At 56.6% G+C, this 27,348-nt stretch overlaps 3 protein-coding genes across 5 annotated transcripts; all 3 read left to right on the top strand.

Annotated features, from left to right (window-relative positions):
- Window positions 1–967: 967 nt before the first annotated feature.
- Window positions 968–4,967, top strand: ALDOC (aldolase, fructose-bisphosphate C). Its single transcript, XM_082493105.1, has 9 exons — window positions 968–1,067; window positions 1,907–2,029; window positions 2,114–2,325; window positions 2,417–2,471; window positions 2,542–2,702; window positions 3,193–3,276; window positions 3,365–3,539; window positions 3,620–3,819; window positions 4,464–4,967. Exons 2-9 carry the CDS (start codon window positions 1,918–1,920, stop codon window positions 4,557–4,559), a joined length of 1,095 nt encoding a protein of 364 aa, XP_082349231.1. The 5' UTR covers window positions 968–1,067; window positions 1,907–1,917; the 3' UTR covers window positions 4,560–4,967.
- Window positions 4,968–5,481: 514 nt separating this feature from the next.
- Window positions 5,482–9,711, top strand: PIGS (phosphatidylinositol glycan anchor biosynthesis class S). Of its 2 annotated transcripts, XM_082493060.1 has the most exons (12): window positions 5,482–5,526; window positions 5,634–5,773; window positions 5,844–5,955; window positions 6,333–6,422; window positions 6,582–6,673; window positions 6,842–7,040; window positions 7,375–7,517; window positions 7,619–7,733; window positions 8,011–8,156; window positions 8,277–8,377; window positions 8,742–8,952; window positions 9,131–9,711. In XM_082493060.1, exons 1-12 carry the CDS (start codon window positions 5,490–5,492, stop codon window positions 9,404–9,406), a joined length of 1,662 nt encoding a protein of 553 aa, XP_082349186.1. In that variant the 5' UTR covers window positions 5,482–5,489; the 3' UTR covers window positions 9,407–9,711. The 2 variants fall into 2 exon arrangements, with proteins under 2 accessions (XP_082349186.1, XP_082349187.1); XM_082493061.1 differs by lacking the exon at window positions 8,742–8,952.
- Window positions 9,712–10,425: 714 nt separating this feature from the next.
- Window positions 10,426–25,649, top strand: UNC119 (unc-119 lipid binding chaperone; the record flags this gene model as incomplete). 2 transcript variants are annotated; one of them, XM_082493043.1, is made up of 5 exons in its annotated part: window positions 10,426–10,570; window positions 21,310–21,423; window positions 22,597–22,699; window positions 24,470–24,642; window positions 25,537–25,649. In XM_082493043.1, 5 exons carry the CDS (start codon window positions 10,438–10,440, stop codon window positions 25,647–25,649), a joined length of 636 nt encoding a protein of 211 aa, XP_082349169.1. The 2 variants fall into 2 exon arrangements, with proteins under 2 accessions (XP_082349169.1, XP_082349168.1); XM_082493042.1 differs by having other exon boundaries at window positions 10,438–10,570; window positions 22,561–22,699.
- Window positions 25,650–27,348: the final 1,699 nt, after the last annotated feature.

Below are 27,348 nucleotides of genomic sequence, written 5' to 3'. Positions count from 1 at the left end.
CCGGCTGCGTGGGTGGTTTGTGGGGAAGCAGCACTCGCTGCTCCCTTGCCATCGCCTCCCTCCCCGCTGCGGCTGTGACCCTGCTGGTAGGGGGGTTGGGGTGGGATACGGCCCCCACCCCGAGATGAAGGGCTGGCAATGCCCCCCCCCCCCCCCCCATCCCCGGGTTGCACTCGGTTCTGGGATGTGGGGGAAGATGCGTTCCCTGGATTAGGGCCATGCCGGGTGGCTGAGCCCTCCTTTTACGGTGGGGATTCAGCAGAGCACGGCCCTGGCAGCTGGCCCCATGGGGTGAGCGGGGACACCGCTATTGTCCCCGTGCCGGCTCCGGGTGGCTTTTCATGGGGGGGATCAGTCTCCTGTGGACGCCCCCACCCTATCCCAGGGGTCCCGGGGCTCTGCGCTGCTGCCGCTTGGAGCTTGGTAGCAGAGGTGACGCGGCCGCGGTCCCTGGTACAGCAGCGGTTGGGGTGGCATGGTGGGGTCCCCAGGCTGGGGGTGGCACAGAGGGGGGTCCCTGGCCCAGAGTTGGTGAGGGGAAAGGTCCCTGTCTAGTTTGCAGTGGCAAAGCGGTGTCCCCAGCAGCGGCAGGGGGGTGGCAGGAGGGGTCCCTACCCACTCCCAGGACCTGTGGCACAGAGGGGTCTCCAGTAGCACCATGGGGTGGCACTGGGGTGGCATAGTGCCTGGATGGCATGGGGGTCCCTACCCATGACGGGGTAATTCAGTTGCACCCCTGGATGGGGGGTGGGGGTGGCATAGAGGGGTCCCCACCAGCAGTTAGGGGGTCGCAAAAGGGGGGCACAGCGGGGTCCGCAGCCCCGGGGGTTGTCGCCTCGGGGTCCCGACCAGCGGCGGGGATTCTCGCCGGGGGGGGAGGCGGTGCGTGCGACGGCGCCGGGGGAGGGGGGGGTGGCGGAGGGGAGGAGCGGCCCGGGGGGGGGGGGAGGCGGTCTTACCGGGTGCCGCCCCGTCGGTCACGTAGCTCTGCGGCACCGCAGCCCCATTTACCGCGGGACCGGAGCACGCAGCCCGCAGTCCGCGCCCGCCGCCGCCCGCCCTGCACGGTAAGGGGGAACCGGGAACCGGGGGCGGGGGGGGGGGAGGGGAGGGGAGGGTGGCCGGGGGGGGGGTGCAGCCGAGGGGACCCCGACGGTGGGAGGCGGCAGCCCCGCCGGGGCTCCGGGGTGTCTCCATGCGGCGCCGCCGGTATCCCGGGGGTCGGGCAGGGCTGGGGGGCTCCGGGGCAGATGGAGCCCCGGGCATGGGGGTGCTGGGGGGGGGGTAGGAAGCCCGGAGACACCCCCCGGGCTGGAGCAGCCCGAGCCCAGGCGGTGCCGGCCGGGGTGGGGGGGAGCACCGGCTCCCGGGACATCCCCGTCCCCGCGGCGGCTCCAGCCCCGGGTACCCCCAACCCCCGGGTACCCCCAGCCCCGGTTGTGCCGCCCGCGGAGGGGGGTGTCACACTCTCCCCAGGTAGCGCCATTCCCGGGGTATTTCCATCCCCCCCCCCCCCCCGGTATCCCCGGTCTATGGCCATCCCCCGCGTTATCTCCCACCCGGGCTTTCCCCGCTCCCCGGGTACCTCCATCCCCCCCCCGCCCCGTTCCCTGTCCCGGTCCCCCGCGGAGCTGCGCTCCCTCAAGATGGCTGGGCTGGGGGCGGGCGAGCAGGCAGCAAAATGGCTGGGAGCTCCCCGGCATCCTCCACGAGGCCCTGCCCGTCCCGGGGTGAGGGCAGCTGCCTGCTGATGCCCTCCCCCACCCCCCCATCCTCCTCGGCCCCACTGACCGGCAGGACCGGGGTGCCAGCCCCGTGGGGGTCCCCGGTCCCCGCAGGATACAGGCGCGTGGCGGATGGGGGGGCCACCTCACCGGCGCGTGACTCAGCCCCCGTCTGTTCGCAGCCACCGCCACCATGACGCACCAATACCCCGCGCTGACGGCCGAGCAGAAGAAGGAGCTGTCGGATATCGCGTTGCGTATCGTGGCCCCGGGCAAGGGCATCCTGGCCGCCGATGAGTCCGTAGGTCAGTGGTGGTGGTGGGGGATATCTGTCCCGCCACCCCTTTTCCCCCACGCCTCAGGCTGACGAGGGTGCTGGGTGCCCGCAGGGAGCATGGCGAAGCGCCTCAACCAGATTGGGGTGGAGAACACGGAGGAGAACCGCCGGCTGTACCGCCAGATCCTCTTCAGCGCCGACAGCCGGGTGAAGAAATGCATCGGGGGCGTCATCTTCTTCCACGAGACCATGTACCAGAAGGCTGATGATGGCACCCCCTTCGTCCAAATGATCAAGGACAAGGGCATCGTCGTGGGCATCAAGGTGTGGGGGGTGTCCAGTGGATATGTAGGGTGTTGAGGGTGCTTGGAGGGTGCTGGTGGGTCTCAGCGCCTCCTTCCCTTTCTCTCCACAGGTGGACAAGGGTGTTGTGCCGCTGGCTGGGACGGATGGCGAGACCACTACACAGGGTAGGTGGAGTGGGTAGGGGGATGGTGGCTGTGGGGTTCATGGCTGTGGGGCTGACACGCTGCCCGGCAGGTCTGGATGGGCTGTCGGAGCGCTGTGCCCAGTACAAGAAGGATGGGGCCGACTTCGCCAAGTGGCGCTGCGTGCTGAAGATCAGCGACAACACCCCCTCTGCCCTCGCCATCATGGAGAATGCCAACGTCCTGGCCCGCTATGCCAGCATCTGCCAGCAGGTACGTGTCTGGGGATGGGCATCGCCCCATGGGATGGGCATTGACCCGTAGGGTGGGTGTTGACTTAAGGGGCCACGTATTGCTCCACTGGGATGGGCAAAGATCCATGGGGCTCAGCATTGTCCCCGTGCCTCGGTATCACCCCATGGGGCCGGATATCAACTCATGGTCTAGGTGACACCTCCTGTGGATGGGCATTGACCCCCCAGACCAAGCATGGCCCCATGGGGTGGGTATCAACCGTGGGATGAGGCATTGCAATGTGGAGCTGGGCATCACCCCACAAACATGGGTGTTGCTCTATGGAGCCAAGAATTGACCTTCTTAGGTTGGGCATCACCCCACTGGAATGGGCATCACGAGCAAGGGTGGACGTTGAACCTCGGGGCTGAGCATTGCCATCCAGGTCCAGGCATTGGCCCCACATTACCATGGGGCCAGGGGGATGCCCAGGGACATCCCCATGATGGCATCTGTCTGGTGTTTGCAGAACGGCATCGTGCCCATTGTGGAGCCGGAGATCCTGCCCGATGGTGACCATGACCTCAAGAGGTGCCAGTACGTGACAGAGAAGGTGAGCAGTGGAGCGGGCAGCAGGGCGGGCACTGTGCCGCGCTGTGCCATGCCGTGCCGGGGGACTCCATGCTGCCCATTGTCCCCAGGTGCTGGCAGCTGTCTACAAAGCACTGAGCGACCACCACGTCTACCTGGAGGGGACCCTGCTGAAACCCAACATGGTGACCCCCGGGCACTCCTGCCCCACCAAGTACAGCCCTGAGGAGATCGCCATGGCCACTGTGACTGCCCTGCGCCGCACTGTGCCCCCGGCCGTGCCAGGTACTGGCACCAGGACATGGTGGGGACCAGGAGGGGGATGCCCAGTGACCTTCCTGATGCCATAACCCCGCTCTCTGCAGGTGTCACCTTCCTGTCTGGGGGTCAGAGTGAGGAGGAGGCTTCCATCAACCTCAACGCCATCAACACGTGCCCGCTGATGCGGCCATGGGCCCTCACCTTCTCCTACGGGCGGGCGCTGCAGGCGTCAGCACTCAGCGCCTGGCGCGGGCAGCGGGACAACGCCACCGCCGCCACCGAGGAGTTCGTCAAGCGCGCAGAGGTGATGGGGATGGCCCCTGTGAGAGAGGGGTGCTGAGGGCTGTGTCCTGTGGGGGACACCAAGGGCTGTGTCCCAATGGGGTGATGGGGACACCAAGGGCTGTGTCCCTGTGGGAGGGGGTACACTGATGACTGTGCCCCTTGGGATAGGGGATGCTGAGGGCCGTGTCCCACAGGGCAAGAGGAGACACCAAGGGCTGTGCCCCACAGGACAAGGGATGCCAAGGACCACGGTCCCCATGGAGGAGAGACACAGTACTGTCTCCATGGGAGACAGTGAAGGCTGTGTCCCCACAGGGGAATGGGGGGTGACAAGGCCCAAGTCCCTGCGGGATGGGCCATGCACCCACCCCTAGGGTGACTATGGGACATCCAGGGCTCTGTCCCTGTGGGAAGAGAGATGCCAAAAGCCACATCCTGTGAGGTGACAAGGGACACCAAGGGTTGTGCCCAGTGAGGTGGGGGATGGCGAAGCCCCTGTCCCCATGGGAGGGGGATGCCGTGGGCTGTGTTGTTGCGAGAGCACAGGGACACCAAGGACCGTGTCCCCATGGGCTGGGGGACGCTGAAGGCTGTGTCCCCAGGGGCTGGGGGACCTCGAGGGCCATACCCCAGGGGGGCTGCTGACATTTTCTTTCTCTGCAGGTGAACGGGCTGGCGGCGCTGGGCAAGTACGAGGGCAGCGGGGACGACTCGGGGGCCGCCGGGCAGTCCCTCTACGTGGCCAACCATGCGTACTGAGCCCCGGTCGGGTGCCCCACCGGCCCCGGCCCCTGCCCCGGCCCCCTCCCCGCCACTGCTCACACCCCGCTTCCACCCCAGCCACCCAGGGGAGCCGCCACGCGGGGAGGGGAAGGGGAGCGCACCACGCGGGCCGCCCCCACGCCGCCATGTCTGCAGATTTAGTGGGGGGCCCGGGTTAGCCGGCCCCCGGAGGGAGCCACCCGGGTGCCCCTTTGGCGGGGGGCTCCAGCCAAGCCGTGGCGGGGGGGAGCCCCGGCCGCGTGGGGGGCAGGAGGGGAGGCCTGGGGGTGCCCCTGCCCTGCCGTAGCTTCGCAGTCCCGGTCGCTGCTGCCCTTGGGGCGCCTGTGTTGTGTTTGCCGTGTGCACCCCATGTACCAAATAGCCTAACAACAAATAAACGGTAGAGACAGCGCTGTGCCGCCTCCTCCCTCGCCGCTGGGCACCCAGGGATGGTGTGCTGCCCGGTCCCGGGTTGCCCCGTCCCTCCGCTGGCTCTGAGCACCACCCACAGCCTGTTGTGCTCACCCACGCAATGAGCTGTGCCTGGTCTCAGCCCACCCACACCCATCGTGGGGCTCTGGGAGCCAGGAGGGGTGGCTGGGCTCTCCCTAGGGGCTATGGGGCGGGTGAGGAGCCCTTGGGGAGGCCCTGTTCCCCGTTACTCCCCACGTTTCCAGCCCCTGGTTCTCGGCCGCGGTGCTCGGCGCTGCGCAGGCACCGCTTGTCCCTCCGCGGCACTCGTAGAGGCCGTGCGGCCAAAGCCCGCCTCCTCAGGGCGGGTGCCGCGCTCTGATTGGCGCTCCTGCTCGCCCGTCTACACCACCGCCCTCTGAGCTCCGCGCCTATTGGCTATCGTGAGGACTGGGAGCTCTGAATGGCTGAGCGGGGCGCTGGCTCCGCCCCACCCGCCTGCTCCGGGAAGTGAAGATGGCGGCGGCGGCGGCGGCAGCGGCCGATGAAGCAGGTATCGGCGGCATCCGGGTGCGCGGGGCTCGCTCGCCCTCTCCCGGCCCCTGTCCCCGGGTGCCCGGTCCCGGGGAGCCGGGCCGGTGCTGAGCGCTGTCCCCGCAGAGCGGGCGCGGGGCCGGCGGGCCGCCCTGTCCTTCGCCGCCATCGCCGTGGTGCTGGGGCTGCCGCTGTGGTGGAGGACGACCGAGACCTACCGCGCCGCTCTGCCCTACGGGGACATCGAAGGGCTGGGACAGCTGCCGGTGAGCGCCGGGAGGGGAGCGGGACAGCGGGTCCCGGGGCTGGGGTGCCCGAGCTGACCCCTCTGCTCAGTTCCAGCTGGCCGTGCCCGTCGCCGTGGTCTTCGCCCCGGGGTCGGTGCCCGGGGACCTGCCGAGGTCGCTGCCGTTCAGGGACGTGCAGGAGATGGAGATTTCCGTGAACCGTGAGAGACCCCTCCGTCTGTCCCCAACCCCTCTGTCCCTCCCGGGTGGCCTCGTCCTTCCCCGGGGTGTCCTCGTGTGCTGTGCCTGTGGCTCCTGTCCCCGGGAGGCTGGCACTGGCTGTCAGCCCAGAGCTTCCCAAACCCACATCTGCCAGCACCGTCCTATCCTGAGCTGGCAGTACAGGGGAGCAGTGGGAACAGCAAGGTCCCAAGAGATCAGCTCCCCTCTCTGGGGACAGGGCTGATGGCAGCCCTGGGAGGGCCCAAAGTACCTTGTGGCCATGTGTCCCCGTGGGGCTGTCCTGTGTCCCTCTTGGCACCTGGCTCTGATGAAGGACCGGGATGAACGACTTCACTCAGGCTTTCTCCCCCGGCAGTGAGAACCACCGTCACATCCCGCTATGAGACAGTCTATCGCAGCACCACGGCTCAGGAGGAGGCAGCGCTGGAGGCGGCTACTGCAGGAGGTACCAAGACGAGGGATCGTGGTAGCTGGGGGAGCTCCGTGGGGAGGAGGCTTCTCTTTCTGAAGCTGGTTGAGCAGAGGATTGGCTTTGCTGCGTCTCAGGGTGGGACAGGGATTGGAGTTAAATTCCCAACCTTGCTAATGCCTCCATCTTCCCCAGAGGCTGACGCTGCTCTGCACCCGCTGCAGGATGCCTCGTTGGGCTCTCTGACCCTGTATGTGGTCCCTGAAAACTCGTCTCTCCTGCCTCAGGTAGGGAGCAGCACCCTGGGGTGCCAGCATCTGTGTACTTCACCCCTCAAAGGTGCCCTGGGGGGAGGCGACTGTCCCCAGGGCTGTCACAGGTGGCACCGTGCTGTTCTCGGGTGTGTTGGTGGGAGCCAGCCCTGCTCCTGGCCCTCATCCCTTCCCCTTCCCCAGGGCATCAGCGTCTATGTGGGGAAGCACCGCAGTGCCCTGGTGAGGGCAGAGGGGGGCCTGGCCGCCCTCCGCATCCGCCTCCAGCAGCTAACGCAGGTGATGTCCTTCACGGCCAGCTCCATCACTGCTGCCCTCTCGGACCGTGTGCCTGATGGCCAGCTCGGCCCTGATGCCCGGCGGCACTTGAAATCCAGCCTGGGTACGGACGTGTGCCCCGGCCCCATTCCCTGACCCGGGAAAGGTCTGCTGGCTGTGGGGGAGATGCTGTTCTTGCTGTACCTGTAGCATCCCTGGATGTCTTCTTGGGTAACAGACCCCGGGGTCTTCCCTTTGCCCTTGGTTGTTGCTTTGGGCTGGGATCCATGCTGCGATTGCTTTGTTTTGGGGCACTGGTACACGAGCTCGCGTTGGGCCAGGGAGAAGGGCTCATGTCCTGCTGCTCCTGGGAGCTCTGTCGTGGCCACATGTCCGGCCTCGGCATCAACAAGCAGTGGCTGTGCCAGTGCCTCACAAGCTCTGTGGGTCCTTGGCAGGGTACGAGATCACCTTCAGCCTGCTGAACCCTGACCCCAAGTCCCATGCCGTGGAGTGGGACATCGAGGATGCTGTGAACCGCTACGTGCAGCCTGTCCTGGACAAACTGAGCTTGGTGGCCAACTTCTCTGTTGACTCGCAGGTGAGGGCTGGGAGAGGCGGCGTGGAGAGTCCAGCCCTGGCTGTCCTGGGTGCTGCGGGACGTGCTTCTCTGCCAGCAACGTCTTTGTTGTGTGCCTGCAGATCCTGTACTATGCTGTCCTGGGAGTGACACCACGCTTTGACAAGGAATCCTCCAGCTTTCTCCTGAGTGCCCACAGCCTCCCGCATGTCATCAACCCTGTGGAGGCCCGGCTGGGTGAGCACTGCGCTCCTGATCTGGCTCTCATGGGGCCGGGCTCTGCTGAGGGAGTGGGGACAGCCGTGCCTATGGCCTGTGTCACTTCCCTCCCCGCAGCACCATGCCCTGCCAGCCCTGGATGGGAGTGGGGGTGACTGAGACCTGCTGGCCTGGCAGTTCTGCTTGGGGCTTGCTGTGGAAGGAGGAGCAGGGCTGGGCTCTGTCCCAGCGCTGTGTGGTCTACCCTCACTGTCCCTGCCAGGCAGGGGACTTCTCTGACTCTGTCCTGCCGCAGGCTCCAGCGCTGCCTCGCTCTACCCTGTGCTGAACTTCCTGCTATATGTGCCAGAGCGTTCCCACTCTCCTCTCTACATCCAGGACAAGGACGGGGCCCCAGTGAGCACCAATGCCTTCCACAGCCCTCGCTGGGGCGGCATCATGGTACGGGGGCCATGGGGGTGCTGGCAGTGCTCAGACAAGGCGGTGACTCCCCATCCCCAGCACGTGCTGGTGGCCCTGCCAGCTCCAGGGTCTGTGCCTCACTGACATGCTCTTCTGCAGGTTTACAACGTTGAAGCCCCTGCTTCGCCCCAAGCCTCCCTCCCGCTGCATGTGGACGTGGACATGGTGCGAGTGATGGAGGTTTTCCTGGCCCAGCTCCGGTGAGGATGTGCTCTTCCCTCCTTGGGCTTCCCTGGGCTCTCCTGGCACACGTGGAAATCAATGGGGTCAGAGCAGGCTCTACCCGTGCCGCTCTTTCACTCCTCCAATGGCTCTGGGAGGCTGAGGGTGGCTTTCTGTGGCCTTCAAAGTGCTGACCACCAGCCAGCATTCGTCTCTGGCCAGGGATGCTAGTCCATCTCCTGGGATGGGAGCCTTGTCTTGTCCTGTCCCTTATGCAGGAGGCCACCAGGTGTGGGTTGAGCCCTGCCAAGACCGAATGCAGCAGGGAAGGAGAAGAGTAGGGAGTGCCTGAGGGACTGCAGGCTTCTGATGTGGGGCTGGGACCTTCCCCTCTACTCCCAGGTTACTGTTTGGGTTATCTCGGGAGGAGCTGCCCCCCGAGCTCCTGCTGGAGAGCCCAGGGAACGAGGGGCTGGCCGACTGGGAGCTGGACCGCCTGCTCTGGGCCCACACCGTGGAGAACATTGCCACTGTGTCCACCACCTTGACCTCGCTGGCCCAGCTCCTGGACAAGATTGGGAACATTGTCATCAAAGATGACGTTGCCTCTGAGGTAGGGCTGGGGCGCCCTGAGGTGGGGAGCAGAGGGGATCAGGTCTTGCTGTCCCTGTGCAGACCATGAGCTCTTGTTGGTGTGGTGCTGCTTGGACCTGGCAGCAAGCGAGGCCTCCAGCCTTGTTCCTGTGGTCCTCCCTAGTCAGGGACTGACCATCGGTGTTGTTCCCACACAGGTGTACCGGGCGGTGGCCTCAGCGCAGAACGCCATGGCTGAGCTTGCTGCAGGCCACCTGCACTCGGCTTTCCAGGCCAGCAAGGAGGCAGTCACCTCCTCGGAGCGGGCCTTCTTTGACCCATCTCTCCTCCATCTCCTTTACTTCCCTGATGACCAGAAATTTGCCATCTACATCCCGCTCTTCTTGCCCATGGCTGTCCCCATTCTCCTCTCCCTGGCCAAGATTGTCCGGGAGGCCCGGCAACGTAAGAAGGAGCCCACCAAGATGGACTGAGCCCATTGCGATGGTGCCCTGCCTTGGGGCTGGGGTTATTGGGCGTTGTCACGGACCCATGGCCTGAGAAGGTGCCCCAGAACTGTGTCATGGCTACGTGCAGCAGCCTGGCCTTGGTCTGCCACGGCCAAGATGCAGGAGTGGGAAGAGAGGTTGCTTTGAGGAGTGGGAGATGTTCTCAATTTGGGTCCTGAGCCCTCTACCCTATATGAGAGGAGGGAGGGGGCTCCCTGTGGCCCTACACTGTGTTTTTGGAACAAGTTGCTGTACAAATAAAGGATGAAACCCCACTTGTGCGGGGGAGTGGTGTAGGACTGTGTCACCCTCCTCTCCTGCTCTGCTGTTAGCCCTCGGTAGGTGCCCATTGCCCCCTCCCTTCCCCTCACCTGCCCCTGTGCCCCCCTCCCTTACCCTGTCTTACAGGTATTTAGCCCAAATCACTTGTTGGGGGGGGGGGGGGGGGGGAACACAGTTAGGGGGTTTGGCTTTTTCTAGGGGGGGGGGGGGGCTGGTCTTACTTAAGGGGATCTGTCTTCTGTTGATGGGTGTTGGGGCAGACCCTCCTGGGGGGGGGAAGGGGGGGCAGTTCTACCTTAATGGGGTCCGGCTCCTCCATTCAGTGTATTAACCTGAGGCTCTTGGGGAGGGGGGGGCGGGGCATAATTGCTTCCCCCCAATTATGGGTGTTTCCCCCCCCTCCCCCCCCGGTACTCCCAGGGGCGGGTATAGGGTCTGTTCCCCACAACACCCGGGGGCGGTGTGTGTGTGCGCTCCTGGGGACACCCCTGTGCTCAGACCCCCATGAACGACGTGTGTGGGGGGTGCTCAGAGCCCCTCGGAACACTCCGAGGAGGAGGGGGGGGGATGTAAACCCACCCCCCGCCATCCCCCGGGGCCGGGCGGCGCTGGGCCGGGCGGGGGGCGGGCCGCGGGGCGGGCGGGGCGGCCATGCCCCTCCCGGTGCGGCGGGGCCGGCGGCGGCGCGCAGCGGGGCCGGGGCCGCTCACACCGGCGGTGGCGGCGGAGGGGCCATGAAGGTGAAGAAGAGCGGCGGGGCCGGGGCCGGGGCCGGGGCGGCGGCGGCGGCGCGGACCGAGGAGGAACTGGGCCGCAAAGCGCTCATCGGGCCCGACGACGTGCTGGGGCTGCAGCGGGTCACCAGCGGTGCGTACCGGGGCGGGGGGGGGGAGGCTGGAGGGGAGGTCCAGGGCTGACCCGGGTCCGCAGGGTGATGGGGACTGTGTCCCCTTTGGAGGGGGGTGGTGGGACACGACAGGGGAGACGGTGCTCCCCCCCTCCCCCCCGTGTGTGTGTGTCCCCTCCCGGGGGGTGAGGAGTGGGGATGCAGTACCGCAGGGGAGAGGGTCCACCCCCCCGGGGATGCTGTCCCCCTGGGGTCTGGGTACCACCATAAGGACCTTCCCCAGGGGATGCCTGGACTTGAGGCTCAGGGCTGGGGATGCACATTCTCCCCACCAACCCCATCCCCCAGGGATGCACAGGCTGTAGAACACCCCCCCAACCCCCCCCCCCCCCCCCAGGGTCGAAGGTCAGTGGTGAGATGCTCCCCAGTGCTCTCCCCATCACCTCTCTCCTGTGTCCGTGCCCCTTTGCGTGGGGCTGGGCCAAGCTGAGCCCCCAACCTCTGCCCACCCACAGTGGGGGTGTGTGTGGGGGGGCCAGGCTGCATCCATGGCTGCAGCATGGCAGGAGGGGGGTTCACTATCGACTCACCCTGCAGCCCCCCCCCTCCCCCCCCCAGTTTCCCCTTCCCCCCCCAGTTTCCCCTTCCCCGATATAGCCCTGCTGGTCATCAGAGCATCCTCAGGGGATGGCAAGCGCGGGAGCGTGCCGGCTGGCGGCTTCGTCTCGCTTGGCACAACAGCTCGGTCGGGACCGGGCAGCTGCTTTGGACCTGTCGGCATCGCCTGGCTGTAGCGGTACCCGGGGGTGGCCTGCCCCCCTGCCTCCCAAAAAAGGCCTTTTTTGGAAACCTTTGTGTCCCCTCTCTGCAGGCAGCGGGTTGGGCTGGGGGATAAAGGAGGGGGCTGGCCTGGATGTCCGGCCACGCTCCTCTCTTTGCCTTGGGAGAGCTCTGCGATGTGGCGTTAGAGCGGGTTTCGTGGCGCAGGCCAGGGCTGTGCGGCGTGACGAGCCCCGGAGAGAAAGGCTGCGGCTGCGAGCGGTGGTGCGTGCCGGCAGCCCCCCCCCCCCCCCCCCCACCCCGTGGGCCTGCGTGTGGTGGGGCAGGGGGGGAGGAAAGCCCTGCGGGGACCCGGTGTTCGCCCTCAGGAAGGGGTTCTGGAGGCTCCTCTGAAGGAGGGGCTGCTGATGCCGGGGGGTCCTCGGGTCCCCTTCTCCGAGCTGAGATGCTCTGATGGGCTGCAGCGCTGTGATTCACTGCCCAGGCCCGGAAATCCTCTGCCTGTAGCAGGGAAGAGCTGCGCGGGAGGCGCTGAAGTGTACTGCCGGCATACTCCGGGGAACAGCGGTTAGATGGTGAACCCGAGCGACGGCCGCATTGAAGCGCTTTGCGTGCTGGCTTTGTGGCAGCCTGCGTGTCCCTGCCTGCGGCGGTGCTGTCTGGAGGGGCTGCAGGCACATGGCCACCCCGCACCCTCGCTGCCGGGGCGCCCAGACCTCACGCGGCATCTCTCCGGCCAGCGTGGATGGTGCGTGGCGCTTGCGTTCCCAGGGGTGAGGTGGTCACCCAGGCTTCAGAGCCCGGCTGGGAGCAGAGCTGGTTGTCTCCTGCCTCTTCCAACCATGGGGCGGTGCGCTCTGGAGCACAGGGAAGGTGTGAGAGGCAGTAAAATGGTTTGCTCCCCTCCTGCTATGAGACTCGTTGGTACGAGGGTAGCGCAGGGGGTGCGGATGGGTCGTGCCAAACGAGCCAGGCGCTGCGGTGAGCCCTGGGTGATGCCTTCCCTTGGGAAGTGCTTGTCTGTCCTGCTGGGTCCGTGGGAGCCAGCAAATGCTCTCTGCACCTTAAAATCCTCGGTATGCCTTTGGGGATAGAGGTATACACCGCATCCACGGTGAGCGTGCTGTATCTTACTACCTGGCAGTATTTTGCAGCGCCCCTTCTCAAGCTCAGTTTTCCACCTGGTGGGTTTAACACAGAGAGCAAAGGTACAGGAATATTGTTCTAATCCTTAACATATAACGATTATTTGGGGTATTCTGTGGCCTTTTCTCATTTCCATGCGCCACAGCAAGCTCTTAAAAACAGATTGCCAAAAATACCAGCGTGAAACCATTCCAGTCTTCTGCTCCGAGCGGAGGGTGCTGCAGGGAGCAGGAAGGACCAGACTATGGGAGAGAAGTTCACGGTTACCCCAGCTCCAACCTCTCCCTTGGACCTGCTGAGTTGGGGCAGACGTGACACCCTTATTTCCGCAATTCTGTTTTTTTTTTGCCCAAAGTCGTGGAGCTCCAGACAGTTTGAAGTTGAAGTGGGAGTTGGTGGTCGGGTCACAGCAGAAATGTCCTGGTCATCCTGTCTGCTTCCAGGTTGGGTATAATTCATCTCTAGGCCAACTCATGGGCTAGGAAGACGGTAGCTCGCACTTTGGAGGGACTGCCGAGAAGCTGTGTGCTGCCTGGGGACCTGGAGTGGTCTGGCCACGTCTTAACGTCGCTTCAGCAAACTGAGCCCAGGATGAACCACATTAGAGGCAGGCTTGGTACTGCAGGAGCGTGTGGTTTAGAAGTGCTTACACCACGAGTAGCCTGTGTGTTTCTCAATGGCCTTCCAGCCTGTGAGTTCCAGCTGCCGTATGGAGTACAGCATGGACCCAGTTACAGAAGGGACTCCCTAGCGTGGCTGCCAGTGGCACTGTGCTTGCGCCCAGGAGGACCCTTCCAGCCCTGCGCGTGCCCGGGCCGTGCTGATCTTCCAGATGCTCTTTTAGAGCCGGGCTTTGCCACCTCGCGCTTGCTCAGCCTGCTGCCGAGCTCCTCGGTGCTGCCTGATACCCTGGGCAAATCTGCTCCCCCTTCAGCCCCGGAGGAACTGGGGCTCTGTGGAGCCAAACTGCTGCTCCTGGATGCTGCCTGCTGCCCAGGCGGCATGTGGGCAGGCTGTTAGCCCTGCTCTGGCCACCGGGAAAGCCCTGGCTTTTGCAGCAGGAGGCATGGCTGGGCTTCTCCTCTTTCTATAGGTACAGCTGATAAATGGCGGAATGTTAAATGTCTGGGGCTGGGAGGATGGAGGTGTGGGATGCGGCTCTGTGGCAAAAGCCCGTGTCCTGCTAACCTGGAGAAACCCCGTCTGGAACCGGCCAGAAGAGCCAGCTGGGCTCTGCTCTTAACGGGCTTCTAATAAGCTTAAAGGGGGAGTCGTGCAAACTGTCCCGCATACGCTGTGTCCTTTCAATGTTAAATCCTCCGGCAACTCCAGGGCACGCCAGGGTGGTCCAGCCTGACGGACCTGGGGCGCTGCCCCGGAATATTGGGGCCTTTTTGGCTGGGCTGGCGCTGCTCCAGTTGGGTGAGGGGTAAGGCGAGCGAACCGTTTCCTTTGCAATTAGCAAGATTTGTTGCTTGGCTCACACGGCCGCCCTTACAAAAAGAGGAAAAACCTTACTAGGTGATTAGCAAAGGAGCGGGGGCAGAGCTGGGTTCAAATTGCAATTAATTACCGAAGCAGCCGGAGGATCAGAGGAGTCTGTCTGCAGTTATTGGGATGTCGGTGTCTGCGAATGCCGTGTCGTGCCTCGTGGAGCCAGCTGAGGAGCTGGGACCTGTTGTCCCCGGGGACTGTCCCTCGTGTCTTTGACCGTGCTGCATCTCGCAGCTTTGCTGGGTCACGCTGTGCTACTCCCACCTTAGCTGCAGGGCAAGGCTAATTCAAGCGGAGCTTTAATTTCTTCCTCCATCTTTGGGGTTAGGGTCGTCGGCAGAAAGATGATATTACAGCCCCCGTAATGCCGTCCCCTTTTGCCGGGGTGCAATAGGACCGGGCTTGAGAGAGACACGTAACGAGGCGAGCTTCAGCCTCAGAGACTGCCCCGCTCGTCACGGCTTCAGGCACCTGTACGCTTTGGCTGCCATAGTAGGTTAAAGCTTATACTTTAAGCTTTATTCCAAAGCTTACTTTATTTTAGCAAACTCAAAGGGTTAAATAATTGATTACATAGTTGGAAACAATTACAAAACAAAACCTAAAAATAAGGAACACGCACTTAATCATTTCTGAAGCTAATCTCTTCCCCGAGCTGTCATTTCGGATTTCTCTGAGACGTCTCTTAGCAGCTTTAGCTCAAGGCCGGCTTGGCAGAGGGCTGCCTCGATGGCTCGGTCACGGCAGACCCTTCCTGGGTGACTTTGGTACCCGTTTCCCTGTAGCGTTAATGGGAAGCTGCTGTGTGCAAATCAATCTTCAAAGCTGCTCCTGGACCATGACTTTTCCTTTCCTTCCCCAATTAATTGGGATAACTTACCGTATTAGGAGCTCTGATTAGCTGTTTCGGGTTGGGTTTTTTTTTTTTTTTTTTTTGAGGAGGTTAATGAATCGCTGTTCTGAATTGTCCAGGGCTGTGATGTGTAAAAGCATTTTGGTATGCTGATTTCTGGTGGCAGAGCAATATCCCAGAGCTGTGTCAAGCTGCTCTCACCGTGACTCCTTTCCTTGGCAGCACCACGTACATTATGGACCTTTTCAAGGCTCCGTGATAATGTGCAACTCAGTGTTGTGTTGATGAAGGGTTGTTTTAGCATTCTCGCAGTATGATATAGAACACAGAATCATAGAATGGTTTGGGTTGGAAGGGACCTTAAAGACCATCCAGTTCCGCCCCCCTGCCCTGGGCAGGGACACCTCCCCCCAGCCCAGGGTGCTCCAAGCCCCGTCCAACCTGGCCCTGAGCACCTCCAGGGATGGGGCAGCCACAGCTTCTCTGGGCAGCCTGGACCAGGGGCTCACCGCCCTCACAGGAAAGAATTGCTTCCTAATATCTCATCTAAATCTCCCCTCTTCCAGTTTGAAGCCATTCCCCCTCATCCTATCACTCCATGCCCTTGTAAAACTTCCCTCCCCAGCTCTCCTGGAGCCCCTTTAGGCGCTGGAAGGGGCTCTAAGGTCTCCCCAGAGCCTTCTCTTCTCCAGGCTGAACACCCCCAACTCTCTCAGCCTCTCTTCACAGCAGAGGGGCTTCAGCTCTCAGAGCATGTTTGTGTCCTCCTCTGGCCCCGTCCAACAGGTCCACGTCCTTCTTATGTTGAGGGCCTCAGAGCTGGACACAATATGGACTGTTAAGACTTCCAGGGGCAGCACACGTGGTGTGTGGGTGGCACAGGGTGCCGGGCTGGCAGCTGAGTGGGTTCCTTCTGCTGCCGGCGTTGTGGTTTTGGGCCATCCCTGGTGGAAATGGTGAAGGTTAGAGGAAAGCCGGGGCAGTCAGCCTGGGGGGTTTGGGCAGGGCCCGATCGCTTTGCCTTAGACCTGTGTTAAGAGCAAAGTGAGCCGATTTTGTTAACGTTGTGCACGTGGTTTTGGACTTCGAGTGCCATCAGCATGAACAAGGTGGCGGGGAAAGGTGTTTGGAGGCCTTGGGGATGGGGGAAGAGCAGCTCCATCCTTCTTTAACAAGGCCCGGAGGGCCACGGTCAAATTAATTGTGGGAGGGTGAAGTCTGGAAGGTCTAGCTAAAAAAAAATTAGTAAAAATAAAGAGCCGAGCAGGCTGCCACAGAACGGCACGCTGCCAGGTGGGTACATCATCCCGTGGGCAATGGGGACCTCCGTAAATGCCCCAGCTCAGAGCCTGCCGGGGGGCACCCCTCTGCTTCATTCACAACGTCGGTCGGGAAATGTGCTGCTGCAGGAAAACTCCCATGGGGTCCTCCTGGTGGGAGATTTTTCCTCTGGCACATTCACAGCAGCCTAATTACTGAGCTGGGGGGTGGAGGGGGGCGCTGCCGGTGCCTCCCTCCCTGTTTGCCTCCACTGTCTTGGCTTACCCACCACCCGTGGCTTTGGAGATGGAGGGGGCTCCTGCCTGGCTCCGCTTGCTTCTCTGCCCCTCTCTTTACGGAACTTGGAACTGCTGAGGCAGAGGGCATGGGGAAAAAATGGTGTATTTTTTTGTCTTTAGTCGCACTGCGGTTGTCTAAGCGGGCGTATCGATACGGCTTGAAACTTGCCCTGCCGTCCCCTCGAGGTCTGGCACTCTGTCCTGCGTCACTGCTCGGCATCTTCACGGGGTTCGGTGCTATTTTTGCCCGCTTCCCCCTGAGACTCTTCAATCTGATAATCTCCTAATCTCCAGCTCCTGGCAATTCATCTGCACTTTGTCTTTGCTTCATACCTGGTTTATGTCTTTGGGAGTAGTCTTCAAAATAGCTTCTGACCTTGTTGGCTAATGCATGTTAAGAAATAGGCCCGCGGAGCTACAGGAGCCCCCTCATTCCCCAAATTCTTGTTATTGCCCGTGTTGGGGAGAGACATCCCTATTACAAGTCACTGCTGTTGCATCGGTTTCTTCTACAGCATCCTCCTGACTTACACCCATTTGCAGTACCAGGCTTTGAGTTCTTTCTCACCCCAGGTACACTCTACTTTCCTTTGTGGGCTATTAAAGCCTTAAAATAGGAACTGCCCAATCTGAGCTCAGACGCTCCGATGAGCACCGCAGAAATTCCCGTAACGTCTGTGAGAGGGGACACGTGCTTTCTGCTGACGGCAGAGAGGGAGGAGGGATCTCGGAAGGAGCGCGAACCCTGTTGCTCCCATGAACTCCTGGTGATAAAATGTGCCTGGTGGGGTGGTTGCGAAGGAAATCTGAAAATATAGGATGGACTTTTAGCTTTCTCTGAGGAGGATCAAACACCTAATCTCATCCGTTGCATAACCGAAATAACAAGGAGAGGGCAGGAAGAGAAAGTGCCTTCATTAGCTTTCTTCTTGTGTTATCTACCAGACCACGACAATTGTATTATCCCTCACCTTTTGTGCTCCTTTGTAACAGCCGCTCGCTAAAATACATGGCTGGAAATACGCACCAGGGTTCTCGGTGTACCATTGCTCAGAAGAGAATGGGCAGTGTCTGCTGTCATTGCGGAGGCTGTTTTGCCCCTTTCTTTTGCAATCTGGGTTGTTTTTGGGAAGGGAGGAAGGTTTCTCGGATGAGAACCGGCTTTTCACTGGATTGGACAGCAGAGGTACCACCTCAGAACTGTAAACAGGGAATGAGCATCCACGGTTTCTGATAATAAAGCTAGACACCTCTTAATGAATGCCTTGCTACAGATTGCTGTTTGGGGTGGGTTTGGATTTTTTTTTTTAAGCACTTTTTCACACTAAGGGAATAGGAGAATTCATGAAGGAATCCATTGTGTGTGGCTCAGGTGGTCCATCGCCTCTGCTGCTTCCTGAGACCACCACGGTGGTGCTAGTTGTGCTTCCAGACTCTTCAAAACCGTGGTAGGTCTTAAGGTAGAAAATATCTCTAATGGTGGGGAGTTGCGCATCTTTGGGCACGAGACAGAGATTATGGGAAAGAAGCTGCAGGGGAACCTGCAGGAATAGCGATGGGTGAGTGAGAAGTAGCAGCTGATGCTGGGATCGGGCAGGTTGGACAAGTTTGCTCTTTGCTTTGAGAACAAGTTCAACTCGGTTGGTGCACTCTTTCCAGGAGGAGTTTGGGTCTGGGATATGGCGGTTCACTGGGCTTTAGGAAGGAGTAGGAAATGCTCCTCTTTTGTGACCTGTTTTTGCACTCCTTAATGTGGGTACTTCAGGACAAAAGCCAATCTGTTGGGTTTCCTAAGATGCTGCTGATGTGTCCATCCCTCATTCAGAGCTCTGTCAGCCCCGAGTGGGGCGAGTACTGAGGGCTTCTTCGGAGGTGTATTGTGATTATTTGGTTCCTGACGGGAAATAACGCGGCCTGCTTCGGGGGAAGTGGAAGAAATAAGAAAATGTTCTGTCCTGAGAGACCAGAACTCCCCTTTTCTTGTAATGATCTGCTTCACTCGATGGAGGTTTGAGCTGCCTTATGTCTAACTAAAATAGACATGGATGCTGCCTCTATTCCCCAAGTTGTGGTGACGGTGAATTAGGATAATGAAAGCAGATGATACATTTAAGTGCGTCACGGAAGTGTGGGCAACTGGGCCCTACAGTAATTTAAAAATAAGTATGTATGGGATGAGATTAGCAAATTTGACAGTGCTCGGCTAAGCAGAAGGATCTGCCAATTGCAAGCAGCTCATTCCCAGTAAGACCTGCCAGTGTAGCCGCGGGCTTCTGTTATGTACAGGGGGAAAAAACAGCACGTGGCTACTTTGATTGATTTTTGAACAGGAATTGCAGCAAGAAAATTTAATACAGACTGATATATATATATATATATATATATATATATATATATATATATATATATATATATACACATATACACACACACACCCCCCCCTCTCTTTTTTTCTTTTTTTCTTTTTTTTTCTGCCATGCTAGGAGACCGGGCACTGCCAGAGGAGGAAAAAACACTTGATTGCAGTACTCTGGCAGCTAATCTTCCCAGATGTCATCCAGTTAGATGCTGGCATGTTGATTTTAAAAAAAGAAAAAGAAAAAGAAAAACGGTTTAAAATATTTTCTGTGCAAAAAAGAGTTGGAAAATATAGCGCAGGGGTGCAAACATCAATGAGCAGGAGCCTGGTGGGGATTCTGCCCGGGGTTTACTCCTCTTGGGTGGCTCTGCTTGGCGCTCCTCTCCTCCAGATGAGTCATGGACACTGTTACTGCAGCAACGCTGCTGCCAAGGAGGGGGATAAAGCTGTTGCCATGGTGCTGGATGGGCAGGAATTCTGCAGAAGGGAAAAACGCTTAATAATTAACTTGCAGACAAACCCGGCTTCAGACTTTGCCTGCGTGCTGTAGGGAAGGTGTCCCGGGCTCCCAGGCGACCACCAGCCTGTCCTGGTCCGGCCCTCGCCATGGTGGAGAGCTGCTGGTCCGAGCGTGGCCGCGGGCCGAGGGAGGCGAAGCCGGGACTGCGGGAGGCTGTGCCCGCTGCCGTCGACTTGCGTTTTGTGTGCGGCGGCTTGGAGTTGGGGAAGCTGTGGGATGGGCTAAGGGTTTGGGCTGGCCGATGTGATTGCGGGACGTCTACCTGAGGATTGCTCAGCGTCGGGGCTTAAGGCAAGGGGTTGGTTTAAACTTCTGTCCTGTTTCTGTTAGAGAGAGAAAAGAAGATTTTGAGCAGTTCTTAGGCTATTTTTTCTAAGAGTTAGGCTTGCATTTTCTCATGGCAGTAAAAAGGTTGAGCTTCTATCTTGCTCTTCCTCATAGCGGGGTGCTGCTGTTGGTCTTCCTTTGTGCTGTGTTGACAGAAAGAGAAACCTCCCTGCCGAATGCCGGAGATGCTTCCAGCACAGCCCTCTCTCTTAAAGCCCATTCTTTCGAGCGTTCGCCGTATGGTGGTGACGATGGAGAGCAGTAAAACTGTCCAGAGAGGACGTTTAACACCTCTGCCCCTTGGACCAGCGAGCGCTCAGACAGTTCTCCAAGTTAAGGAGGTTTACAAAGAATAAAAGGCTCCTGGGAAAGGGCGGGCGCTAGATGTGCGGCTCGCGGTCAGCAGCGCCCAGGAGCAATCTTCCAGAGCGAGCTTTGTCTCTCACCACGGAGGGACCCGATTTCCGTAATTACAGATCCCAGCACGCGAGCCGTGCTGCCTGGGAGCGGCAGCGCGCGGCGTTTGGGATGTGCTCTTGCTGCACCGCAGTCATCTTTTATGAACTTCCCGTCTACGGGATGTGCAAACCGCTGCCCGTGAGCCGTAACCCCCGACCATAACGTAGGCGCCCGATTTGTTATACCGGGGCTGAAGTAGGGGTCATAACGGGCAGGTGTGATCTCTGGGTACGCTCTAACTTGTTTTTGTCCAGTCGATGAATGAGTAAGCCTTAGGTGGATGGGTGCATCTGAATTTTACAAACAGGAAAGCAGACAGAAATAAGTGATTAACTCAGACTGTCAGCAGGAATTAGTAGCCGAGAAAGGGCTTAGAATTAGAATGTTCCCAGTGTTACTTTCACCTTAGAACCTCCAAACCAAGTCCCCTGCAACAGGCAGGTGCACAGTTGTTCAAAAGCTGACCTGGCTCGCACACATACAACGTTTGTTTAGAGTTGTCAGGATAAAGTAAGTTATTGGAGCTGCTCTTACGTGCCGCGAAAATGAAGTAGCGCTGCCCTTTCCCCAGAGAGGAGGCTGAGACCCAGCCTGGGAAGCTCTCTCGGGGCACAGCAAGGCTGAAGCCCGAAACGACGACTTTATCCCAAAGATACTGACTCCGGTGGAAACCGCGAAGGGCTCTGTTCCCAGACCGGTTTCCTAATACACGGGAAAGGCTTCACCACCATTTTCAGTGCCGAGGAAAAGAAGTCCTTGCATGGGACATGGTGGAGAGAAGAGGCCATCCTTTGTCTGGGGAGGGCCGGAGATAGGGGGGGGCGGCACAAGGGAGGACACTCCTGTTCCAGTTAAGTGCAGGCTTAGTGCTCGCAAAGCTGCTTAGCACTCGCGTTCTGCCAGAGGGCAGTTTTTAAAAGAGGCAAAGCCTCTTACACCGAAAAGGCTGGGATTTGATGGAGGTGCTGACTATTCTCAATACCCGGAGGGGAAATGGATGCAGAAGGTGCTGGCACAGGGTTGGAAAAAGGTGATGACCTCCGTGTGCTGGGGGAGAGATGCCTTTTCTCTGTCCCATCCAAGCACGGCTGTGTGGGTGTTCGGGACTGGGACTGTCTTCGTCGACATCAGTTTTGGATTAAACGAAGTAGTAGTAGGTAGTGGAGATGCGTTTAGGCTGCTCTTGCTGCTGGTTGTCACCTCCAAAGAGTAATACCTGGTGGTTCTGGGCAGCCTTCATTTAAATTTGCTTTCCCCTGCAGATTATTTGTGCACTCCAGAGGAAAATGTTTACAAGATAGACTTCACCAGGTTCAAAATCCGGGACATGGAATCTGGCACGGTCTTGTTCGAAATTACCAAACCAGCAGCTTCAGGTGAGCATACCCACAAAACACTGTTTTCATGCACAAACGAGTGTGAACGTCCGCTTCCTTTTGCCTTTTCCCGCTCCTTTTACTCAATACGTGTCCCCAAAAATAGGAGATGCTCTCGACTGCAAGAGCGGAGTCCCAGCTTGCAGCAGAAAGACTATTCAGGTGTCCCTCTGTACCGACACAGTGAACAGACCTCGTTGCTGCTGTGTTCTCATGATTGCCATCTGTGATGAGAAAGGACAGATGGATGTCATAAACAGGAGCGGAGGAGGAGGTCACCGCGTGCTCCTCTCTTGGCTGCTCATCAGCTAGAGTCCCCCCGTACATAGTTTAGCTGTTGGTCTAACATCTCTCACTCAGGAGGGAGGAAAATGGTGTTTCCAAAGGGGAGAAACTAGACAAATCAGACAAACTGAAAATCTGCATTTTTTTTTTTTCTTCATAATTTTTAGGTGTTGCTCATAACTACCAAAGCGTTACCTGTTGCCAGTTGTAATAAAAAACCCAGGGCAACTGCTCTTTCCCTGATCAAGCACTCTTTTTTTCATCTTCCCCATCTCCCTGCAGGGGAGAGGGAGTTTTCTGTAGCTCAGCGGTAGCAAACCAGACGTGCTCAGGTGAGACGGCGTGTTCTGGGTCACACCGTGATCCTGCGTGGGAGGTGGGAGCAGTAAGTCACTCCAGAAGACGGGACGAGGGGTAACAGTTTTAAACTGGAAGAGGGGAGATTTAGATTAGATATTAGGAAGAAATTTGTCACTGTGAGGGCGGTGAGCCCCTGACACAGGTTGCCCCGAGAAGCTGTGGCTGCCCCATCCCTGGAGGTGTTCAAGGCCCGGTTGGACGGGGCCTGGAGCAACCTGGGCTGGGGGGAGGTGTCCCTGCCCAGGGCAGGGGGTGGAACTGGATGGTCTTTAAGGTTCCTTCCAACCTCAACCATTCTATGATTCTATAAGAAGAACATTAAACCAAAGGGCCCCTCTTGTAATACTCTGTCCCTGAGTGACCAGTAGTGGATGCCTCGGAGAGGGTAGGAGAGGGGGAGCACATCATCAGGCTTTCTCAGAACAGTTTCCTGGCTTATATGACTGGATAAAGTGTGATTGCAAGTATTTTCACTGGGTTTCTGTTTCTCAGACGACTGTGACGGAGCTTTACTTTGCGCTTTTCCAGAACGTGAACACAACGACAAGAAGGACATCGACCCCAATGCTGGACGGTTTGTACGCTATCAGTTTACCCCAGCTTTTCTCAGACTTCGGCAAGTGGGAGCCACGTAAGTAATTGCTTCTGTGCTACTTTTTCTAGTACAGGAAACAACTGAAATCTTTTTAAAAGTGGGTGTGTCTTGGTGATCCTGTCAGGAAGGTGATTTAATAGGGATCTTTTGTTATTATGAGGATCTCCAAACATCGCTGCTGGATGCCTTCCTTTCTCCAACCCTTTAGCTTGTTTATTTACCTCGGGAGCAGGCATGGCGTTGAACAGATTAATGCTAAAAGGGGCAAAATAAGGTGGACAGACTACCCAGATATTCCAACTCTTTTCTGCATGTTATGGTTTGTCAGAGGCTCTGCCACCTTCGGAAGTCGTGTCTGCGGCCTTCCGCATTGCGTTCCCGCCCAAAAACATTAATCTACAGATGCAGGCGGAATGTTTGACGTTTTTATGTAGCAGAACGGTCTTTGACATGCCTGGTAGTACTGCCTCCATCCATCAATAAACCACACCAAAACGTGACACCTGAAGTACCTTTCTGTAAAGCTTTAGGCCAAAGTTATGGCTACGGTGATACAGGTGACAGCGCGTATTGTGTCTTTAGTAAAAGTTAGTAGTGATTACTACTAACTACACTATTACTACTAACTTACTACTAACTACAGATTGATCCGCTGTTAAATACCATGCATGGGGAGATGCAATTTTCGGCTTGCGTTTCCTCTTCCGACCCTCCAGAGAGCAGGCTGGTGGGCTGCTTTGTCTTTACTGGGAGGTTTTGGGAGGATATTGGGTCATATACGGCAGGTTCTTTCTTGTCTTTGTTTTTCTAATCCAGAGCTCTATGCCCATTGCTACGATGTCATTAAGTCCGTAACACTATAATTGAGCGTCAGTTTCCAGCACAAACCTCTTCAATTCAGGCGTACAGAGATCATTAGTTTGGATTCGTGTTGGAGCGCGGTTTGATAGATCCCTTCAGAAGCAAATGTGTATTTCATAAGAACCGATGTACAGTAGCTTTTCTTAAAAAAAGGAAAAAAAGTATTTTCGAGAGCTTGATTAAAATTCAGCATTTGGTTATCATGAAAAAGAACTGAAATTTGTTGTCAGAGAATACATTTAGAGCAAGGTCACACGTCACCGTTTCCTGCTAACCTTAAAGATGTGCCCCTTTTAGATTTTGTTTTGGAAGAAAAATTGAAGTTATGTACCAATGAGCACCTCGTTGGCCACTATTTGGTTAAAATGGTCAATACCCAACTTTTGATTTGTGCCAAACAAGTAACAGTGTCTTCCTGGCTTACTCATAGCGTGTGGTACGTAACTAGTACCTCTCTCTCTCCAAGAGGTCATGCTTCTTGGTAAGAGAAACTTGAGCATAGTGCTGGCTGAAACCTGTCCCCCTTTATCACCTACAAAGCAGGAACAGAAGAAAGACCTTTTTCTGTAGACCTGGCCTTTTCTTAGTACCCACCAGAAGAATTCACATAACTTCTATAAAGAATCCAATGCAATGAGGGACATCTAGTGAGGTGCCTATCGGGTATAGTTGTCTTCACCGAAGATGAGGTTAAGACCGTAAAATTGTCTTGCGTGGCCTTTTTTTCTGAGGTAAAAGAACCAAAATACAGTATAATCTACGATTAGAAATGCTGTGTTGTGTCCCTGTAGCACGCTTTAAGAAAAAGAGGGAATGATAATTGGGTTAGTACCGTTGCTTTAGATTTTCGGCTTTTTTTAGAAGAGCTCTCTTCTACCTTTCAGGAATGGTTGAAAATCTTCCTTCAGGAAGAAAGCTCATCTCAATCTCATCCTTCTTTTTCAGGGTGGAATTCACAGTAGGGGACAAACCCATTAATAACTTCCGGATGATCGAGAGGCACTACTTCCGCGATCAGTTGCTGAAGAGTTTTGATTTTGAATTTGGGTTCTGCATCCCCAGCAGCAAAAATACTTGTGAGCACATCTATGAATTCCCCCAGCTCTCCGAGGATCTCAGTAAGCTCTCTTTAATTACGGGGTTACCGCACAGGGATGTTAATCTAAGGTGTTTTGAAGAAGCCCTTTCTTAAGAGCGGTCTGTAGAAAGTGGGTGGGGTAGAATACTTCCAGGTAGTTTTGTGTCTGTGTTAATACAGGTTTTGTTTTCTAGAAGCGTGTATCTTGTCACGCACCGGATGGTTGCGCGCTTTTTTTTTTTTTTTTTTTAATCCATAAAAGGGAAGCTTCAGTGTCAGGGAGAAAAAAGATAATTGTGTTATAAACCAACAAAAAAACCTAGGATTAAAAAGACGTACAATAAATGGGTGACTTAAATGTTGTGTTCTGTTTGATGTGCTATGTTGATAGTTTGAGAGGTTTTAGTTTTAGTGTGAACATAACTTCTATTTCCTCTCCTCTCTGCCAAGATACAATAGCAGGAGCACTAGATCCGTGCGAAATTATATTCTTCACAACCCCTAATCATGTATGTCAGCACTAATATTACAGTCTGTGGAAAACACAGTGATGCGCTGCTGCACTGTCACACCAGAACAAATTTCTTTGGAGTTTGCTGTTTTATCACTTTTTTTTTTTAAAAAACAACAACAACAAAAAAACAAACCCCCCCAAGCCCCAAACTCTAGAGGGATATTGTTTGGAGGCTAGGTATAACACTTACACTTTGAGAGTGGTGCCTTAATGTATTCGGATTATGTTTGAGCTCTTTAAAAGATGCTGTCCATGAATGGTTTGGGTTGGTTCCTGTTTTGTTCTTGGTTTCTCACTTGAGAGTTCGCTGCTATCTGGGCAACGCTATTAAAGGTAACGGCAACCCAGTGCAGAGCGTTGTCTCAGTAGGGCTACGTGGTTAATTTTGATTTCTGTATCTTCCCCCTCCCCCTCCTGCAGTTCGGGAGATGATCCTTCATCCGTACGAGACACAGTCGGACAGTTTCTACTTTGTAGACAACAAGCTCGTGATGCACAACAAGGCAGATTATTCATACAGTGGAGGACCTTGAGCACAGGATGGACAGCCCACCTGCGCTGGCCTTCCCTTTCCTAGCGACGTCGTCAGGGATACCAACACCTTCCGTTCGGTTGCCTACAGCGCCAACTGGACAAGGATCCGCAAACCAAGGACTCTTTGCCACAGTAGGAGTTTCATGACTAAATTTGCCAGTCTCGGCTTTTCCTCACCTTTGAAGCAGACCCGGTTCTTCAGAACTCTGAGCGGTTCTACAATGGTAAATGATCTTTGGATACCACTTCCCTAAGTTCTTTAAGCGTCTGCTTTGAAAATGGCCTTGTGGGACCGTGGGGGATTTTGCCCTAATTCTGTGGATTTGTGTTCTTGCCCTCAAGTATCTTTTAGGACGTGATTGTTTTCTCAAAGGATGTGATCTGAGAAACCACGGGAGTGGACGGGATGCAAATGCAGAGTTTTGTTTGTTTGTTTCTCTTTGCGGACGCTTCAAAGGCATGGCCAATTTAACTTGTACATCCCGTTGAAAATGTCAAGCGTAACATCTTACAAAAGCAAGTTTCATCTTTAGATTAGTTCTCCAAATAAGTACCTCATCCTTTAGTTTTGTTGCTTCTATGTAATATTCTGTTTAATCCTGGAAACGCTGAAACTCGCAATGAAGACAGTAATTCGACGACAGAGCTGTTTTTAAGCGGGTACTGTCCTTTTACATTTCAGATGAAGGCAAAATAGCGTTGAGGGTCTATGAACCTCCACAAGCGTTTTCCATTAATTGCAGTTTTTGCAAAGCGATCGCAGAATAATCGGGAAAAATTGAAGGATTTTAGCTTTATTTAATACTTTTACATATCTAACATTCAGCCTATTCGTGCTGTACGTTTTCCGTGTCTGTTTTCTTTCCTCTCTGCTCAATACTAAGATAAGGGCTTCAGCACTGCTTGTGAGAGCAACGCTTTCATTTGTCTGGGGCAGTTGGAGAGTGGAATTTCCAATTTTCCGTTTCTATCTGAATTGGAAGAATGTCATGACAGTGTTTCCCTGTTGTTCAAAATGTTTCGCATCGCATATTAATACAGGCGAAAGGGTAAGTCTCATTACGCGGGACTTGAAGGCACAGCGAAAATTTAGCCAAAGCTTCTCTTCAGACTCCGTAAGAAGTTTCAGACCAATTTTGCCCGAGTTTCTCAGCGTGTGCTGCTTAGAAAAACAGACGTGCAAAGAAGTAGCAGCACCGAAAGAGTAAACTAGTGTACGCGAAACAAAGCCGGGGAAGGCTGCGTGGGGTAACCCCTTGTCATGAAACCCTTACTCTGAAGGTCAGTTCACTGATACTTTAAAAAAAAAAATATATATAAAAGGCAGTTGCGGTTTGTAGATATCTCTATAAATACTTGATGTCTCCATGTCTAATTCTGTGAGTTTAAGTGGAACATTGTATGTTAGCCTCAGATAGGTGTGATTGTAATCATTTTTATGAAATCCCATTTCCCGTTTGTGGTTAACATCTTTCTTAGTCGCAGCCTAAAAGTCAAACAGAACTACAAATCGTTCCAAATGTAGCCGTCTGCCTGAGAACAGGGAGGTTTTGTGCTCTTATTGGGGTTGCGGTCACTATTAAATGTGTCACCGTTTGTGTTCGGCTGGGCTCGCTTTACTTCCGAAAGAGGATTCGGTTTTCTAAGGAAAACGCAGCGAGTTTAGGTTAAAGCACAGAATTTTCTATTAAGATTGAT

This window comes from Vanellus vanellus (assembly GCF_965231255.1).
Source record: "Vanellus vanellus genome assembly, chromosome: 19".
NCBI classification, from domain to species: Eukaryota; Metazoa; Chordata; class Aves; order Charadriiformes; family Charadriidae; genus Vanellus; species Vanellus vanellus.
The sequence above is the reverse complement of the archived record's forward strand: the minus strand, read 5'-3'. Positions and strand labels throughout refer to the sequence as shown.

Bases quoted from the DNA above. Each gene is read 5' to 3' on its own strand.
- ALDOC (XM_082493105.1), top strand. From the start codon at position 1,918: ATGACGCACCAATACCCCGCGCTGACGGCCGAGCAGAAGAAGGAGCTG. The intron at 2,030-2,113 runs GTCAGTGGTGGT...GGGTGCCCGCAG, and splicing joins GGCCGCCGATGAGTCCGTAG to GGAGCATGGCGAAGCGCCTC. The intron at 2,326-2,416 runs GTGTGGGGGGTG...TTCTCTCCACAG, and splicing joins GCATCGTCGTGGGCATCAAG to GTGGACAAGGGTGTTGTGCC.
- PIGS (XM_082493060.1), top strand. From the start codon at position 5,490: ATGGCGGCGGCGGCGGCGGCAGCGGCCGATGAAGCAG. The intron at 5,956-6,332 runs GTGAGAGACCCC...CTCCCCCGGCAG, and splicing joins GATGGAGATTTCCGTGAACC to TGAGAACCACCGTCACATCC. The intron at 6,674-6,841 runs GTAGGGAGCAGC...CCCCTTCCCCAG, and splicing joins ACTCGTCTCTCCTGCCTCAG to GGCATCAGCGTCTATGTGGG.